The 15,965-nt window shown below is 38.5% G+C and overlaps 1 protein-coding gene across 1 annotated transcript in view; it reads left to right on the top strand.

Annotated features, from left to right (window-relative positions):
- Window positions 1-632: 632 nt before the first annotated feature.
- The window catches only part of cps1 (carbamoyl-phosphate synthase 1, mitochondrial), a 54,209-nt gene continuing 38,876 nt past the window's right edge, over window positions 633-15,965 (top strand). The window contains exons 1-20 of the mRNA XM_073473581.1: window positions 633-784; window positions 2,069-2,178; window positions 2,381-2,525; window positions 3,949-4,038; window positions 4,131-4,187; window positions 4,274-4,366; window positions 4,469-4,558; window positions 4,947-5,075; window positions 5,963-6,069; window positions 6,474-6,615; window positions 6,863-6,940; window positions 8,058-8,156; window positions 8,487-8,582; window positions 9,036-9,225; window positions 9,471-9,628; window positions 9,761-9,889; window positions 11,640-11,784; window positions 12,528-12,738; window positions 14,084-14,282; window positions 14,376-14,552. Of these exons, the coding sequence (XP_073329682.1) occupies window positions 659-784; window positions 2,069-2,178; window positions 2,381-2,525; window positions 3,949-4,038; window positions 4,131-4,187; window positions 4,274-4,366; window positions 4,469-4,558; window positions 4,947-5,075; window positions 5,963-6,069; window positions 6,474-6,615; window positions 6,863-6,940; window positions 8,058-8,156; window positions 8,487-8,582; window positions 9,036-9,225; window positions 9,471-9,628; window positions 9,761-9,889; window positions 11,640-11,784; window positions 12,528-12,738; window positions 14,084-14,282; window positions 14,376-14,552 (2,571 nt within the window). The 5' untranslated portion in view covers window positions 633-658. The remainder of the gene's footprint in view (window positions 785-2,068; window positions 2,179-2,380; window positions 2,526-3,948; window positions 4,039-4,130; window positions 4,188-4,273; window positions 4,367-4,468; window positions 4,559-4,946; window positions 5,076-5,962; window positions 6,070-6,473; window positions 6,616-6,862; window positions 6,941-8,057; window positions 8,157-8,486; window positions 8,583-9,035; window positions 9,226-9,470; window positions 9,629-9,760; window positions 9,890-11,639; window positions 11,785-12,527; window positions 12,739-14,083; window positions 14,283-14,375; window positions 14,553-15,965) is intronic.

Raw genomic sequence — 15,965 nt, 5'->3', positions numbered from 1 at the left:
ATATCACTGCAGCACAATACATAGCCATCTTTTGACATAACTACCAAACTGTTCATCACATTTTATTGAAATTAGTTAGTTAATTTTTGAATGTTTCTCACACATAAAACTATTGGTATGGGTGACTTTTACTTTTTACGAAAGGAATGTTTTATCACAATGTCATTACTTTTACTCAAGTATAATTTCTTTCTTTTTTTTTTTTTTACAACACTGTTAATTAGAGAGGTAATGAATTCAAACAACAAATATTATATGCATATGTTGTTAAATTTCTTGAGCTTGCAGAACCACTTCAGTGTTCACACCTACTATCATGTGTGTTTCAACAGATGAAATCCACAAGTTCATCCCTCTTATTCGACAAAAAGTGGGCGTTTTCCCTTTAGACCAATCAAAACGCTGAGCGCTTCATGCGGTGAGTAAAACAACTCCCCCGACGACCAATCACGATGGACTTTCCCAGCGCCAGTTGAACTTTCTGTTTAGCACGAGGGGGAGGCCCTGAATCTCAGCCATTCATCTGTCTTCAAAGGGAATTTACACATAGTTGGAAAGTTAGCAGTTTGTGCGACAGTGTTTTCATTTCGTTGTTTTATATCGGGTAGCCTCTCATTCACGTCTTTGCGAGTTTACCAACAGAGCAACTGAGGCTAACATGACAAAAATCCTGTTAGCTTACAGCGTTGTTAAATCCCTGAGACAAGGATGTGCGGTGGGCAGAAGAGTGGGAAACACGTCGGCCTGGCTGAGACTTCAAACTACTCAGCATTTTAGTGTGAAGGTAAGAAAAAAACGTGTGCGAGTCAAAACACTCGTTGTCTTTTTTAAGTTGAAACTTTCCCAGAAGTGCTGCCAAACCAGCGCTAACACCGCCATATGCCTCTGGACTTGGAGCCGAATCCCGTTGAAAAATCTATCAAGTCTGTGATGCTTTGCCTGCACACACATTTGGAAACATGTAAACAGTTATCAAAGCTTTTTTGTAAGCACAAAAGAGGCTACGCCTACATTCGGCACGGCTCCAACACACAAAAGTTCTTATTTCAACACAATTTAGACGTGTTTTAATTTACCAGACTCGCTCTTGCATCAGAAATAACGCTGCAGCATGGTGTGCGGAATGCAGCGGCGTGAGCAAGTTGAAAAGCTGGAATTGCATTGAAATAAGACCTTTCTGATAGACTATCATTACCCCGAATTGACAGGTAGCTACATTTGATTCAGTTGAACATAGGAAGTTATTTCTCTGACACATGTGCTTATGCCATTAAGAAAGTATGCAGGAAATTGCCTGATTTTCAGTGCAGTTTGGAACAGTGAAACTTGGTACGTGTCACCTCAGAGAAACGTCAAACAAAGAAGATATCTGCAGTGTTAGTTGATGGGAGTTTCAGAATCTTGTCAGATAATGTGTAGCATGGATCCTGGACTTCGGTGCATCATGTGTATTCATCATTAAGAGAATTGCATCATGTTGGAGATACGCCCTGATTGCAACAGCTTTCTTTCTCTATGTCACTCTTCCCAGAAAAGGTTGCATATTTTTTGGTAGTGGTGGTGGATGGTTTTGTTTCATTTTCCAAGGCTAGAATTTAATCAACTTTTGAGCCTGAAAAACTTCTTTATCTCAGGCAGGTCTCAGCGGATTGTATACATCACCACTGTATTTATCAATATATACTAAATTATATATCTGTGATTTAGTGTTTTGTAAAAGAGACAAAGTTTACTAATGATAGCCACTGACTGGAGGTCGTACAGGGTTACCAACCTTTTATATTCACATGTTTAACACACACACACACACACACACACACATACACACAGAGAACAGAAGAACAGATTTGTCGGTCTCAGCATTCACAGCACAATTCACACGGGCCTGCAAGTTCAGCACGAACTCCCAGAGGCTCACTGGTGGCCAACACTCCTAAATTCAAAGTCTACAACACATCCTTTTCAAAGTTTTGCCTTTGGTCTGTCCAAACATGCTTCATAAAAAGAGAATGTATTATTCTTGGGTGAGATTTTGCTCTGCATCTGCCTCCTCTGTTTGTACTTCCAGGCCCAGACAGCTCACCTGGTCTTGGAGGATGGCACCAGGATGAAAGGGTTTTCCTTTGGGCATGATGCCTCTGTAGCCGGGGAGCTGGTCTTCAATACTGGACTGGTGGGGTAAGAACGAGACATGCTGACCTGAGTAGAACTACATTAAATTTTAGACAAAATAGTGCACTTGAACAAGCACAGGTCGGATTTCAGGATGGCAAAATATCAACCTTGTTTTGAGCTTGACAACTTTGCATTTTAAGGGACGATGCTTCATTACTACATCACAGTATTCTTCCATATTTATCCGGCTGTTTCCCTGCTGTAGGTACCCTGAGGCTCTGACTGACCCCAGCTACAGAGGTCAGATCCTCACCCTAACCTACCCTATTGTCGGAAACTATGGGGTACCCAACACCCAGGCGCTGGATGAGCTCGGCCTGAGAAAATATGTGGAGTCAGAGCGCATCCAGGTAGGAACGTTAGCAGTGGTTTGAGGGTTTCAGGCTTTGTGGCGGCCTCAGGGCTGTGATGAATTTAATACAAATTAAATATGTTTTTTGTCCCCAAAACTTCCTCAAAACGTAGTAGCGTTCCACACAAGTAACACATAATAACAACAGAATATTAAGTGTTCGACAAATGGTTAATCAACGGGAAATAAACCAACATCAATCAATACCAATTTTTAGCCATGCTAGCGTTGTGGCTCATGAAATGGTAATCTTGGTCTGTCTGTGTTCCACGTTGGTCCACACTAGGGATGCAAATTTGAATCAATTTCTTGATCGATAGTCAGCTCCCTTAACAATCGATTATCAGTTAATCATTAATTACATCTTAAATTAGTTGGACCATTAAAAAACAGTTTAAACCACTAACTTGACTCATGTTTGATGCAAAATCGGAGAAGGCTACATTAGGAGTTCAAGGAACAGAAAGAGAAAACACCAAGTTACCTGAATTATCTTTCAACTAAATAAGACAATATTATGACTTAATTTAAGCTGCAGAGCTCCCGTCTGTCGCTATTGAACAACTGACCCAACAATATCCAACTAATTGAGCTACTTAATAGCCTAAATAGCTAGTAAATGGCTAAGATGTAATAATATGAATTTGTATAGAACATCTTTTTGTATTTTTTAATTGACAAATTACTTGAATTTTAATTAAATACATTTTTGCATACAAGTACTTTGTATTTTATGTTGATACATTTGTAACAAGATACTTCGTTAGATGTTATAAAGCAGTCCACTGCTCTAGCATTGCACTCCTATAACACTGTTGGTCTCATTATGGACTGTTTAAAAACAAATGATCAAAATCGATACAGCAGAACCAGAGGTATCAGCTTTTTTATTCCACACCTTCTTTTTCCTTTTCAAAGCCTGGTGCCTACATTACCCACAATGCAACTTAGCCACTGAGTGACATCAATGGAGGTAATTTATGAGATTACATGCGGCTTACTGTGGAGCCACAAAAGGCCTTATACTACAGTACTTTTTTCACATTTATGGTCGTACTCCACTAGACCTGTAAACACACTTTAATGTGTAAATTTGGTGGACTCACCCTTTAATTGTAGCTGACGCGCACATGGTTCTGTTTACACTACATTGGGTGTCTGCATACAATGACGTTTTCACACGTTGTTGGCGCGAGCTGTACGCACAGCCCTGAGGCCATGCGGATGCAGAAAATACAAGTTGAATCTTAGTCTCCTGTAATAGTAAACTAAATACTGTTTGGGTTTTGGTCATCCACATATACACCTGGACTCTTAAGAATGATTGGCATTTTTAACTGTTTTCATAGACATTTTATAGACTATATGATTATCAAATAAATCATCTTTTTTTAAGGCTGGTGTTGTGTTTTGGTGTTTAGGTATCTGGTCTTCTGGTTCAAGACTACAGCCATGAGTACAGCCACTGGAACTCTGTAAAGTCTTTGGGACAATGGCTACAAGAAGAGAAGGTTGGATTCAAATCACCAAACATCCTCCTGCTCCTCTTAGAGTCGGATTCAGCTGCTGGTAAATTTACAAATGTTACTTTTCTTCTGTAAAGGTTCCTGCGCTGTTTGGAATAGACACCCGGATGCTGACCAAGGTCATCAGAGACAAGGTAAATACAAAAGTCTGAGCTGCTACAGCTTTTACAAATAGATTTGTTGATCACTCAGTGTTGTTTTGATTGTGATTTCTCCTCAGGGCACAGTTTTGGGGAAGATTGAATTTGATGGGCAGCCTGTCGAGATATCTGACCCCAACCAGCAAAACCTGGTGGCAGAGGTCTCAACCAAGGTAACACCTGCCACGTACAATAGAAGAACTCAGGTCATATTTACATTGCCTACAAGTGTTGTTGATTGGTGCTAACCTCTCTGTGTTTCCCCGGCCTTTCAGGAAACCAAGGTTTTTGGAAAAGGAAACCCAATAAAGGTGGTGGCAGTTGATTGTGGTATTAAACATAACATCATTCGCCTGCTGGTTAAGGTGAGAATGAATGCAGAGGATGTTGTGGTTGAGTGTGCATCCTCATTAGATCACACACGTTGCCTCAAATGACTCTGAGGTAGTAATGTTAGGTCTAACTAGCTTCTGAAATAAAAGGAAACATCATGCAATATCTATTTGTGTCATCCAACTGTTTGTTATTTATAGTGTTGACATTAGCTTGTAATTGGTTGTAATAGGAAGTCAGGAATCGCAGCCTACAGACTTAGATATTAATAGAGGGTAAAGTACATGAGTATCTATGATCTATAAAGAGTGATGATTGCTTTTCTATGGTGGTTGAAGATGAAGTTTGTAGCACAAAATACATCATAGCAAAAGTTGTAAAACTTCTGCAAACATACTCCATGTGTCTCTATTTGTGCAGAGAGGTGCAGAGGTCCACCTTGTACCGTGGAATCAAGACTTGATGAGTCTAGAATACGACGGCCTGTTTATCTCCAACGGACCAGGAGATCCGTCTCTGGCCAACACGCTTGTGGAAAATGTCCGCAAGGTAGGACATGGTGCCGTTTGAGTATTTTTAAGCTTCAGAAGATTTTAAACTTTATTTTGTGTTTGTGCACCATGTGAGATTTGAGCACAAAGAGTGGTTGTTATTTATAGTGCTACAGGTTGTGTTCTTCTGCGCTACAAAGACTCAGCAAGGATATTACATCCATAAACAATATTTTTACACTCATTTTTACATATTATTGTCAATTACAAGCATACAAGAATGTTTGGAGAGTCATATTATTAAGGAATCTCGTTTACTCTTGAAGTTACCAAGACTTCACACATATTGTTTTTATATATTTTTATATAGACTATTGACTAATGAACTAGATCAAATATAGAGAGTTTGGCACTAATGGATGCAGATGTAGTTTTTGATTCCTTTTACCTTTTTTTTTTTTTTTTTTGCTTTTGCTTGGATTTCAGTATTGTGTCTTGTGCCTTGGGGGCTGTGTCTGTGTATCTGTTCTTTTTATCTGCTGTAATGTTTTTACTTGGGGAGGTCTGTTTATTTGGATGATGCTTCTGTTTAGATTTTGATGTATTGTGCTACTAGATGATGGTGGGTAAACATGCTGGAATGTTTGATTTGTTGTAGGTTTGACCGATCTGGCTCTTTCAGGGCGGATACAGATTATTAGAAATCAAGGAGACTGAAAACCAATATTTAGGACTGATATTGATTTGCAGTGAAAATGAAAATCTTTCTGTCAAAATTTCTAACAACCAGTGATGAAATAAACCTAAGTATAGTTTACTCAAGTCCTGTTCTGAAATATAATAATCATTCATTCGTATACAAGAAGATGTAGATCATTTATTTATGTCATGATCTTCAGCGTACCTTGTAACTGATTTTATCTGTATGTGTTTTGTCCTGTGAAGGTTCTGGAGGGTGATCGTCCCCAGCCAGTGTTTGGGATATGTATGGGCAACCAGATAACAGCTCTGGCTGCCGGAGCAAAATCATATAAGCTACCTATGGGCAACAGGTGAACTCTTTAATCGCTAATTAAGACACAATATGAACGCTCTTTAAGCATCCTCATTAAGATTTAAAAAGGCCCCGTAGTGTGAACAAACGAAACTTATGTTTGCATCCAGTGTTAGGAACCAAAACGTATTGTGTGTATCCTAAAAAAATGTGTTGAATTGGCGCATTGCAGCAACGGTTTATCAGTGGAATAGTATGGCACCATTATCATATCCCACTCATTGAAAAAGCTCCATAGTGTGACAAGAGGTCTAAAAATCCACAGGGAACCTTTAAGTCTCGCTGTACATCACACTGTTTTTATCAAGGTTTTGTCTGGTTTCAGTGCTTTTTTAAAACTCTGTTTCCCTTTCAGAAATCATGAATATATTTTGTGCTTTATGCATTTCTGTGGTTCCCCAGAGGGCAGAACCAGCCGGTGCTGAATGTGACGACGGGTCAGGCCTTCATTACGGCACAGAACCACGGCTACGGCATAGACAGCGAGTCTCTACCCCCGGGGTGGAGTCCACTTTTCATCAATGCCAATGATGGCACGAATGAGGTTGATTTCTCTCTGTGTGAAAGTCTTTTTTGAAAACAATGGTGCACTTTAATATTTTTGTTCTCTTTTGAGTTAAAAGCACCAGTTTTTCTTGCAGATTGAATCTAGTCACGCAAATAAGAAAGACCTTAGTTTATAAAATAACAACATTTAACTAAAATAGAGCTCTGAAAAGTTGACAAATGAAATGCAGAATACAGTCAGCTTTAGTTTAGTTTCCTTATATCTCCCTCTGCTTATTTTTCAGGGCATCATGCACAACACTAAGCCTGTCTTCACCGCCCAGTTCCACCCGGAGGCTAAAGGCGGTCCCACTGACACAGAGGTAATTAAAGATTTTGCTATATAAGGTACCTGAATGCTATACTAAGGTTAAGTAAAGGAATCTTTACAGGATGCAACTTAAGTAAAAGTTGAAATCTTCCATTGAAACAGGACTTGTGTAAGTCTAAAGTAGTGTTGTAAAAAATAAAAGCTGCAAGTAGCATTCAGGTGGCTCTGAATGTAATTTCCTTATGTGTATTTAATGGTATGTAAACCAGACATATTGGTATAAAAATAATAGATTATATAACCAGTGGCAACATCACTGTCAGTGAAAGATGTAATCATCTGTGATGCCTGATGTTTGACTGCAGCAGGGCCACAGGTGTTTGGGAGGACCACTGTCTGCCTGTTCCTGTCCCGACAATAAAGCGTTGATGGTTCTGTGCTACAGTTCTCGTCTCCCACATGGCAGCCAAGGACTGTAGTTCAAGTCCCGGTCAAAGTATGTTACAACCTCTGTCACACTAAGGCAGAATAATGACAAGAGTCTTCTTGACAGCTCTGCGGGAGAATTCTTACCTTCCACCTGGGTTAGACTTTTTTGGGGGCTTCACAAACATTCTGCACTGTGTCCATAACAGATATGTTATGGCCTTGACTGTAAGGGAATTGCAATATTTTATATATATTTATAATTTTGTATTTTTTTCTATCAGACATTGATACATTTAATAACACAAAAACAGTGAAATTTTGCCCATCTGGTGATTATAACTGTGTGAGTCTGTTTGAAAATGACCACAGCTCCCTCATACTTTCTACTGTGTTGTAAATGATGCCAGTGATTACTTTATATAGATACTTTAACTACTTTCCATTAATTTTCATTTTTTTGAACATTTTAATGCCAAAGTTTCCTAAAGGCACTTCAGAAGTACACAAAAGTGACCTTGGGTGTCAGATGGTTTAGAGAAATCTATACAAAACTAAAACCATGTACCCTTAGGCAGAGCTTGATCTTTATATCAACCACCAGGGTGTTTTGAATACATTAAGTAATGAACAATGTTTGTTCAATCGGCAGTATGAAAGTAACAAAACCTGAAAGTGTGGGCTCCTCTGTTAATATGCTATTCAAACTGTTGTTATTCTGGCATTTGTCTTTGTTTCCACAGTTCCTCTTTGATACCTTCATATCTCTGATCAAGAAAGGAAAGGATGCAAACATCATGTCCGTCATGCCCAAGAAACCGGACCTCCCTCCCAGAGCCAAGGTACTGTACATCTAACAGGTGGAGCAGATTCAACTCTAACTTTATGGGTAGCACAGGATTGAGGTTTACCAGGACTTTGATTAACTCTTTGAGCGTATAAAAGGCTATTGGAGAATTTATCCACATTTCACTTTATAGGAAAATAGCAGTTGAGAACCAGACTACATAACATCATTACAATGATTTGTAAGTGAGAAGTATTTAAGTAACTGGAATGCATGTCAAAGAACTTCACGTCAGGTCAGCCATGTTAAAGACAATTAATGTTTCTGTGTTTCATTGCAAATGGAGTGTATACTGTATTACATGCTGTTTAACGTGTTAATGCAGGTGTCAAAGGTGCTCGTTCTGGGCTCTGGTGGTCTGTCTATTGGTCAGGCTGGAGAGTTCGACTACTCTGGGTCTCAGGCCATCAAGGCCATGAAGGTAAGATTTAAAACAACAAATTAGCTGTAACCCACAAAAAACATCAAAAGTGTCATCATCATCATGACACCTGAGCATACAGTTTAGAGTTGTTCCAATTGCGATACAAGTATTGGAAATGCCGCTGATCGGTATTGGCGAGTACTTGAGTCTATGCACTGATCCGATACTGCGTAATTTAAAAACAGGAACCTGGTACTTCCCAGTTAGCTCTATTAGCTCTGCTAACGTTACACACCAGAAATTAATTCTTCTTCGCTGCTCTAAAAACCAACACAGGAAGTTGTGCTGTGCTGCCCCTGGCAACTACCATTTTAGAGCGGCAAAGAAGAAGTTGATTTCATGTCAGATGGAGCTAGCAACATGTCAGCTATTTGGCAGTATTTTACTATAGATATGTTCAGTATGCAAGGCTGTAATTTCTACCAATTCTATCTTCATACGGTTTTGTAGGAGGAGAACCTGAAAACAGTGCTTATGAACCCAAACATTGCCTCGGTTCAGACCAATGAGGTGGGCACCAAGCAGGCCGACTCCGTCTACTTCCTGCCTGTCACGCCAGACTTTGTAACTGAAGTCATCAAGACTGAGCGTCCGGACGGCATCCTGCTATCCATGGGTGGACAGACTGCACTCAACTGCGGTAAGACGTGTACAATTGTTGGCATCAATATGGAGATCAAGAAGGGGAAAATATAGATTGTGTTTCAGTGGTTGAAGGTTCTCTTTGCAAGTCACCAGCACTAAAATTACTTACACCAATCATACGTGCAACTCGCGAAGTTTTTCCACTTTTCGACTAACTTGTGCATATAAGTTTGTGTTTTTTTAAGTTGCCTGTATCTTTAACCACGCATCTGTGTGAACTGGTGTTTTTGCGGTGGCCAGGAGTCGAATTATTCCAGCGTGGCGTCCTGGAGAAGTATGGTGTGAAGGTCCTAGGAACCCCAGTGGAGTCTATCATGGCCACAGAGGACAGACAGCTTTTTGCTGACAAACTGATGGAAATCAACGAGAAGATTGCACCCAGTATCGCTGTGGAATCGGTAAGGAACCAATACCAACAGAAAAAGATAATTGTCTTTCTATGAACTAAAGCAAATTGCAGTAGATGAATTCTGCATTTTGTGTGTTTAAATCATTTGTTAACAGTTTTGAATTTTTTTTCAATCTTTCAGGTGTCTAATGCCTTGAAAGCGGCAGAGAAGATTGGTTACCCAGTAATGTTACGATCGGCCTATGCCCTGGGAGGTCTGGGCTCTGGTCTGTGTGCCAACAAAGAAAAGCTGGAGGAAACCGCCCACAAGGTCAGAATAACTGGTGCAGAGTTGGGACAGTGTAGATACAATTACTGTATGATGGTTAATCTTTGTAATATTTTTTTCCCTCTGCTTATGATTGCTCAAATCAGAATTTGAAGCATTTTTCTTCAATTCTTTCACTGACAAACTTCTTTAGTTTTACACCTTTTACCCATGTTTACAGCGTTAACCTGAACAGAGATAAAAGCTTTGAAATGGTTTTGAAATGTTTCTTAGGTGCTTCGCAAAGGAAAGGAGTAGTTTGCTGTTGCCAAGCAACATTCTTTTGTGCTCGTCCAGTATCCAGCATTATGTCTGACAGCTCAATTGGTTCTAATCTGTGATCACAGGCTGCAAAATGAACTGTCTGTTCTGCAGCTTTTCCAAGTGCTTATTTTTTGTTTCATTGGGAAGCTTCAGTGGCAAATGTTTCTATTGCAGGTTATGTTCAGTGGTTGTCCCATTGGTTTGTATCAAGTACAGGGCAGAGATGGAGCTCTAATCTTTGACAAAAATACAAAAGGTTCTGTTTATTTCAGACAATTTATAAATCTTTTTCTGATAGTGAGGGAGGCTACAACCATGTTTTATGTAAACAGTAGAATCAAAACAAACAAACATTTATCGTAGTTTATTTAAAAAAAGTCACTTTCCTTTTGTTTCTGTACAAAATCTATGTGGGATTAGGAGCTCACATAATACAATGATAATATCATATTGCAATCCAATGCAGCGATCCTGCTAATAAATACCACAGTATACAGTATGTAACTTTGAGTTTTTAGTTTTTGATCACTGTGTTCCTTTGATGACAGTCAGTTCAGGTGCTTGTTATGTTAATCCATTAGAGCAAATAATTTACTTGTGTACATAAACTCATTTCTAATTCATTGCTATTGAATAATGAGTAGTTTGTGTGATGTGATATGTCACCCCAATGTTTTTAATGCTGTTTAAATACATATAGGCCCCATAAATTATTGGCCAGATATTGGGAGAGTTATATCATCAGCTGTATATCAGTATCGGTAATAATTGTTTTAATTGATAAATGGACCTGATAATATGAAACCAAATTGCTTTCACTGACTTAACAAGCGCAGCATTTATGCACTCTGATACAGTAGGTGGCAGCATGCTTCTCTAAAATTAGTTTGCATTTTAAATAAATAAACACAATAAACACAAAAAAGAAGAAGAGGCAGCACAGCACGCTGTTGTCGCACTCATGACGTCAAACTGCTAAATCTGAGTAGAGCCAAGCTGTATAGACTAAAGAGCCAAACAATATTGAATCACACATTTTTGTTCATCACATCTCGGCCTTTCTCATCCTCAGGTGTGCATAAACTACAGGTTAGGAACTCCTCTTAAAAATACAAAAAATGTGAAATCATCTGTTATCTTATAGGTATTGGCCATGAGAAGCGGGTAATTATCGATTATTTTACCTTTTTGAGTTCATTCAGGTGATGACTCAAAATCAGTCAGTGTAGGGGGTGTGTGTTTTCATTGCGGTTTTATAGTGAATCATATTAAACATGAAACATTTTTGATTTTTTTGATTTTCAGTATTGGATAATGGGCAAGGGCTCAAAATTACTAATGATTGTAAGCTTTTTCAATGGCAGTATTTACACTGCAGAGCTATTGTGTTGAATGATATTGTATGGGTCTTTGTGGTGTGGTGCCCACCCTCTGTGTAAAGGTTAATGTTGACACACAGCATTTACTAAATTGGTAGTTTTCTGTGTAGGCTCTGGCCATGAGCAGTCAGATCCTGGTGGAGAAGTCTCTGATGGGCTGGAAGGAGGTGGAATATGAAGTGGTGAGAGACGTGGCTGATAACTGCGTCACCGTCTGCAACATGGAGAACTTCGATCCACTGGGCATTCACACAGGTACTGACACATAGTCTGAAGAACACATCAGTTTTTTTTTTTACTGTATCCTGTTCTGTTGTGTTTGATTCAGTTCTGTTTGCTTTTTTTATTCTGTTGTCCTCAAACAAACACACATACTATCCCTCTCTCTCTCTCTGGGGAGGCTGCTACAAGCATGTTTTCTTTTTGCTCTTTTCAGATCGAGAAGCTTGCTCACGTTGACCAAATTTTATTGTGTGCCTGGATATGGATGAACAGGCATTTTTGAAAGCTGTTGTCCTTATCTTATTTCTTTTGTCTTGTTTCTGTAGCTTAAGAAAAACATTGAGAATCAATACTTGAGCAGCAAACTTAAGCTTTTGGGTTTAGACTGGCACACTTGAAGTACACAAGGTGAAATATGGTTGAGTGCTCGTTATCAGTTCCAAAGGATAAAAGTACAAAGTGTGTTTTTTGATCTAAAACCCTGTGCTTCTTCTGTAGAACAATAGATGAATTCCAATTGAGAAATTATTTTATTATGCTGAATTTTGTTGCTGCTTCGTAATGATATTGAACTTTACTTCACAGGCTTTGATGTTTTGGTAAATAAAGTGATAAACAATATGTTCTTAAAACTCAACATCAAGAGAATCTGTGTTTTGTTTTCTCTGTTTCCTCTGCATCTTTTTTCCATCTCCATCTTTCTAACCAAAACCAAGACTGTTAACACTATTTTAAAGCAGCTTTTTGTCCTAACCCTTCCTCTTCTTCTGCTTCAGGTGACTCCATAGTGGTGGCACCGAGCCAGACGCTTTCCAACGAGGAGTACCACATGCTCCGAGAGACGGCCATCAAAGTTGTTCGTCACCTTGGCATCGTAGGCGAATGCAACATTCAGTACGCCCTGCACCCTTCGTCCCTGGAGTACTGCATCATTGAGGTTAACGCCCGGCTCTCCAGAAGCTCCGCTCTGGCATCCAAAGCCACCGGGTGAGAGAAAACATGCATACAAGCTGAAGACTGGTAATACAACTGTCACTAGTTAGACTAGTTAGTTGCCAGATCAGCTGAGCTCAGGCATGAGGGTTTCTGGTCTGGTCTTTGACTCGTACAAACTGTGGTTGTTGTTGTGCAGTGGTGCAATAATGGAAACGCATCTTTTGCTATGAATATAGAATTTGTTGGCGAGTGTTTTAGATTAATATTATTCCCACAATCTGTAATCAATCAGTCATCAACTGTAGGGGAAATTGTAAAAACATTTGTAGTTCTTCAGAGAAAGCGACATAGATCAACTTAAATTCATGTAATTTACAATGGAATTCAATACTGAGTTTTCATGGTAAAACAAAATGTCAAATTGAGACTGGCATCTGGTCGGGCTATGCTGTAATCCATTAAAAGATTGTATATATTTATTAAAAGATAAAAAATAAAATGGATTTTAATGTAGAGAATGGATTTCTACAATTGTTTAACATCAAACAGATCTTGGAGCTCTTCAGTAAGACAACATATAGTAGTCAGTACAACATCATTTAAAAAAAAACATATAGTGGTTTTGCGTACATAATAAGGCACTGTACCAAAAAAAAAAGAAAAAAAGGAAGCCCTGAGGGGCATGTGAGTCCCGATTCTTATAGGGAGAAAAAACAACTCTCGATTAAAAACTTTTCCCCACTTGTTTTAGAAAATCTTTTAATTCTCCTGGAAAAAAAACTAACAAAAAAAATGTTTTCCCCCTTATTTTTATCTGTATTTCATGAAAACATCATGCAATACAGATATTTAAAAGGAACTGAGAGTAAACAATTTAGATTTAAAATTGAAAATGGATCACCAAGAATAAAAAATGTCCTAGCTTGCCCCTCAGGGCTTCCATAAATAAGACAAAAAACTAAAAGAAAAGAACATCCCATTAATATTATACTGTTTTTCATGCTGTAGGGCATGTTATACAAGAAGGGACAGTCCTACTTATCCTTGATGTGCTATAACACTGTGTACCAAATACTGAAAACCTAAATAGTTTGTACCTCAGTCTTTCAAAATACAAAATGCCCTCCAATTCCTTTAAACAGGTCTCAAACTGGGGGGCTGACACAGATTCTCACAGAAACAAACTTGTTATCTTGGCAACTATCATGCCATACACCGAGGCCTTGTGGACTCTTTTGTCAAAATTTGCCACGATTGTGGAGTTAAGCATTATTAGCATGATCACACAGTAATGATCTTCATCAAAACTGTGATGTTGTCTGACCTTGAAACTGCTCATTTGGTATGGAAACTATTAGTTGATTTTGCTCCCTGCTCTTTGGTCAATGTCTCACAGGTATCCCTTGGCTTTTGTTGCTGCTAAGCTGGCTCTGGGCATCCCCCTGCCTGAGATCAAGAACGCTGTATCGCAGAAGACCACGGCCTGCTTTGAGCCCAGTCTGGACTACATCGTCACCAAGATCCCCCGCTGGGACCTGGACCGCTTTCAGGGCATGTCCCATGAAATAGGCAGTGCCATGAAGAGTGTTGGAGAGGTGGGGGAAGGAGCCACGAATAAACATTCCATTTGCTTATTCACTATCCTCACACCTGTTCTTCTCTCATGCATCTCCCTCTTCTGGATTCAGGTGATGGCAGTGGGTCGGACCTTTGAGGAGAGCGTGCAGAAGGCCCTGAGGATGTGTCATCCATCAGTGGATGGCTTCATGCCCCGGCTGCCACTCAAGAAAGCCTGGGCCGACACCCAGGACCTGCAACAGGAACTTGCTGTGCCCTCCAGCACCCGCATCTTCTCCATCGCCAAGGTACACTCACCTTTCATAACGTTAATAATGAATGACACCAACTCCAGTTTTCTCATTAAAATCACATTTTGAAGTGTAACAGAAAAAATGTCATGAAAAAATCATGAAATGCGTCGCAAAATGTGTCCCTGGCCCACCTGCATGACAAGTTGTGAATGCTAAATCGTGGCATCTTTGAAATGTTGAATTAGTTCGATAGATGCACTTGAGTTATAATACTTGGAAAACATATATAGTGTAAACAGTGTTTTATAATTTTAACTGAAGTATGGCCTTTTCAAATATGTTTTAATGTGGGGGAAGATGAAACGAAATCACAAAAACCTGAAAGATATTATTTTTATATACCCTTTACAGTCCTGTTCGCCTATCTTTCTCCTCATTGAATCAGATGAAGGCGAAACAGCTCTTGAATAAGCACATTAAGACACAGGGTCAAAGGGTGTTACGTGAACTATTGCAAGATCAAAAATATCGACATGTCTAGCACTTTAACATGCTTTTATCACCAGCTGTGAGAAGAGCAGAATGAGATCAAAACCTCCAACTGTGTGAGCTTGGAATCCCAACAGTAAAGACACAAGCAACATAGAAAAAGATAAATAGATCAAATAAATATCTTTGGGAAAATTTGATGGTTACTGTGAGTGTGGTGGTGGAGGTGATGACTGATACTGCAGCGAGCCACCAGAGGGTGATGGAGATGTTTTGTCTTTCACTTTTGGGAAGCTGTCATGTTGTCCATCTTTATACAGTCAATTGTCTAGACTAGGGCTGGGTGATATGGCTTATATACTGTGTGTGTATATATATATATATATATATATATATATATATATATATATATATATATATATATATATATATATATATATATATATATATATATATATATATATATATATATATATATATATATATATATATATATATATATATATATATATATATATGTATATATATATATATATGTATATATATATATATATATATATATATATATGTGTATATATATATATATATATATATATATATATATATATATATATATTGCACTTCTTAAATGCTGGGACTGAATATCAAAATCAAGTAATATGCTATTTCTGACCAGATACCTCTATTTGTTTTAAGACAATATCATTGGGATGACTATTGGTAGTATTGGAGATTTTTGATCAGTTACTATCAGTAATGTGGATATAATGATATAATGTCAAGTGGGTAAAGGCAAATATTAGAACACTCTGGTAAGTTAAAAAATTACATCACTTTGCTGTTATACAGCCTTTAAAACTAGGAAAACTCTTAAGCCATATCACGATAAAACGATATCCAAAAGACTATATAAACTCTCACACAGGCTACAAGATGTGGTCAAAAAATAAAATCATCTTGACAAATATTATTCATGAT

Source organism: Pagrus major, chromosome 9, assembly GCF_040436345.1.
Source record: "Pagrus major chromosome 9, Pma_NU_1.0".
Lineage (NCBI taxonomy): Eukaryota > Metazoa > Chordata > Actinopteri > Spariformes > Sparidae > Pagrus > Pagrus major.
The sequence above is the reverse complement of the archived record's forward strand: the minus strand, read 5'-3'. Positions and strand labels throughout refer to the sequence as shown.